Consider the following 1,765-nt stretch of genomic DNA (forward strand, 5'->3'; position numbering starts at 1 on the left):
GCATTTTTTATGCTTCCCTGTGTTGGTAGAGTGGCTTTGTGTGCTAGGTGTCCTATAGGGCCCAGTGGCTCAGCCTCCCCAATTACCTGAGGTGGACACTCTTGGTGCACTCCTTTGTGGGCTTTGTGCACAGTCTTGTTGTAGTTAAGCCTTGATTGTTGTAGGATCACTGGGAGAAATTGACCTCCAGGCCACACCTCGGGGCGGGGGGTCAATGGGGAAAAGGGGGGACATATGTAATACTTTCAACAATAGAGACTTTTCTTTAAATGCACCTCACGCCCCCCGCCTCCCGCCGCCCCCTTAAAACGGGCGAGATCAAAACCTCAGCCTAAGGAGTCCATGGCCCGAGCGGGAGGCTGTGGGAGCCTGGATCCCGGGCCTCCGAGGCCTCCGCGAGAGAAAGGGGTGCGGGACGGGCCGAGGGCTCCTCACAGCCCTGTTCCTAACTCCCATCACCCCTCTCACCCTTCTCACCATTTTGCCGGGCTCTGGTTAACCTGCCACTCCGCCACCGGAAAAACACGTCGGCGGAAGCCGGCGCGCTGCGCGGCTGGAAGAGGAAGTGGCCCCGCGCGCGCGGCATTGTGGGACTTGTAGTCCGCCTGTTTCGGGTGAGCGGGAGCTGGGGCCAGCGAGGGCCTTGGGTGGAGTGAGGGCCAGCGGTGGAGCAGGGTGAGGAAGGGTCGCCGAGGGAGTGCGTTCACCTAGCCGGGGCTGTTTGCCGTGAGGGAAAGGCGGGCCGAGCGGTGCACCTTGTTCCACCAACAACCCTACAGGCCCATGCTCTCCCCTGAATCCACCCACCAACTCCTCCTACTTCATTTTAAACCAACAACCAATTTACAAATTTTAGTATCATGGCTCTCAACCTTGGCAGCATATTAGAATTACCTGGGGAGCTTTTAAAAACCCCAATGCTCAGGCCAATTAAATCAGAAGTGAAACCCAGGCATCAGGGCCTCCTGGGGGCCCCGGCGGCGGGGGGTGGGGAACCAGGCCCTAGTGCCCGGCGAGGTGCTTGCACTTCACGAGAAGGGACGCCGCCGGGTCAATGATGCTTTTCGAAAGGACCTGGGAGGGGAGAAGGGGGGCCATTGGAAGGCCTGGTGTAATAGTTCGCCGGGTGTTGGACACAGACCGCCGTGGGTACGTGATGACACACACAAAGCTCTTTTAAGTGGATGAAAGGACAGGTTTGGATGGAAGGAGCAAAAATAATTATGAGAGTGGTGGGTGTTTTTTTTTAGGTGTGAAGGGGCCTGAACCACAGAAACCCAGGGCGGGGTGACCAGGTCAGGGCCTGGGGTGGGTGGGAGCCATGGAGTTCCCGTTGGGGACTCGGTGGTGGAGCGAGCAGACAAGGGGAAGACTTAGACCTCCTGGCAGCATCGAGGTAGGAGCAGCCATCACTGCCATTCTTAGGGCTGCTGTCTGCGTTGGGGTTCTCCGGAAAAAGAACAAATAGATGCATAGCCCAGGGATCTGTAACCGGGGGGTCCGTGGATCCGCGCCGCCTGCCACTGCTTGAGCCATTTAAGCAGAGACGGATTGAGTCATATATGAGCATGTATTCCAGTCCTGCCGGGGGTATGGGGAGAACACAGCAGGTCAGCCACCAAGACCTGCTCTGCACCCCCCATAGGCCAGCTGCTTACATTGGGTCCCCGGTGGAGTAGCCAGCTGGGCGGGGAAGCAGGCTGCAGGTGTGCGACAGGGCTGGGGTCTCCCAAGGGCGGGCGATTCTGGTTTCTGCAGCAAAGAC

General features: G+C 58.5%; 1 protein-coding gene across 2 annotated transcripts in view; it reads right to left on the minus strand.

Moving 5' to 3' along the window:
• The window catches only part of TMEM258 (transmembrane protein 258), a 4,123-nt gene extending 3,538 nt beyond the window's left edge, over positions 1-585 (minus strand). The window contains exon 1 of one of the 2 annotated variants that reach the window (XM_006772746.2): positions 478-585. In XM_006772746.2, the coding sequence (XP_006772809.1) occupies positions 478-480 (3 nt within the window). In that variant the 5' untranslated portion in view covers positions 481-585. Of the gene's footprint in view, positions 1-325; positions 419-477 lie in introns of those variants that run through there. The other variant, XM_006772747.2, reaches the window with a different exon arrangement.
• Positions 586-1,765: the final 1,180 nt, after the last annotated feature.

The sequence above is a fragment of the Myotis davidii genome, unplaced genomic scaffold (genome assembly GCF_000327345.1).
Source record: "Myotis davidii unplaced genomic scaffold, ASM32734v1 scaffold826, whole genome shotgun sequence".
Taxonomy (NCBI): domain Eukaryota; kingdom Metazoa; phylum Chordata; class Mammalia; order Chiroptera; family Vespertilionidae; genus Myotis; species Myotis davidii.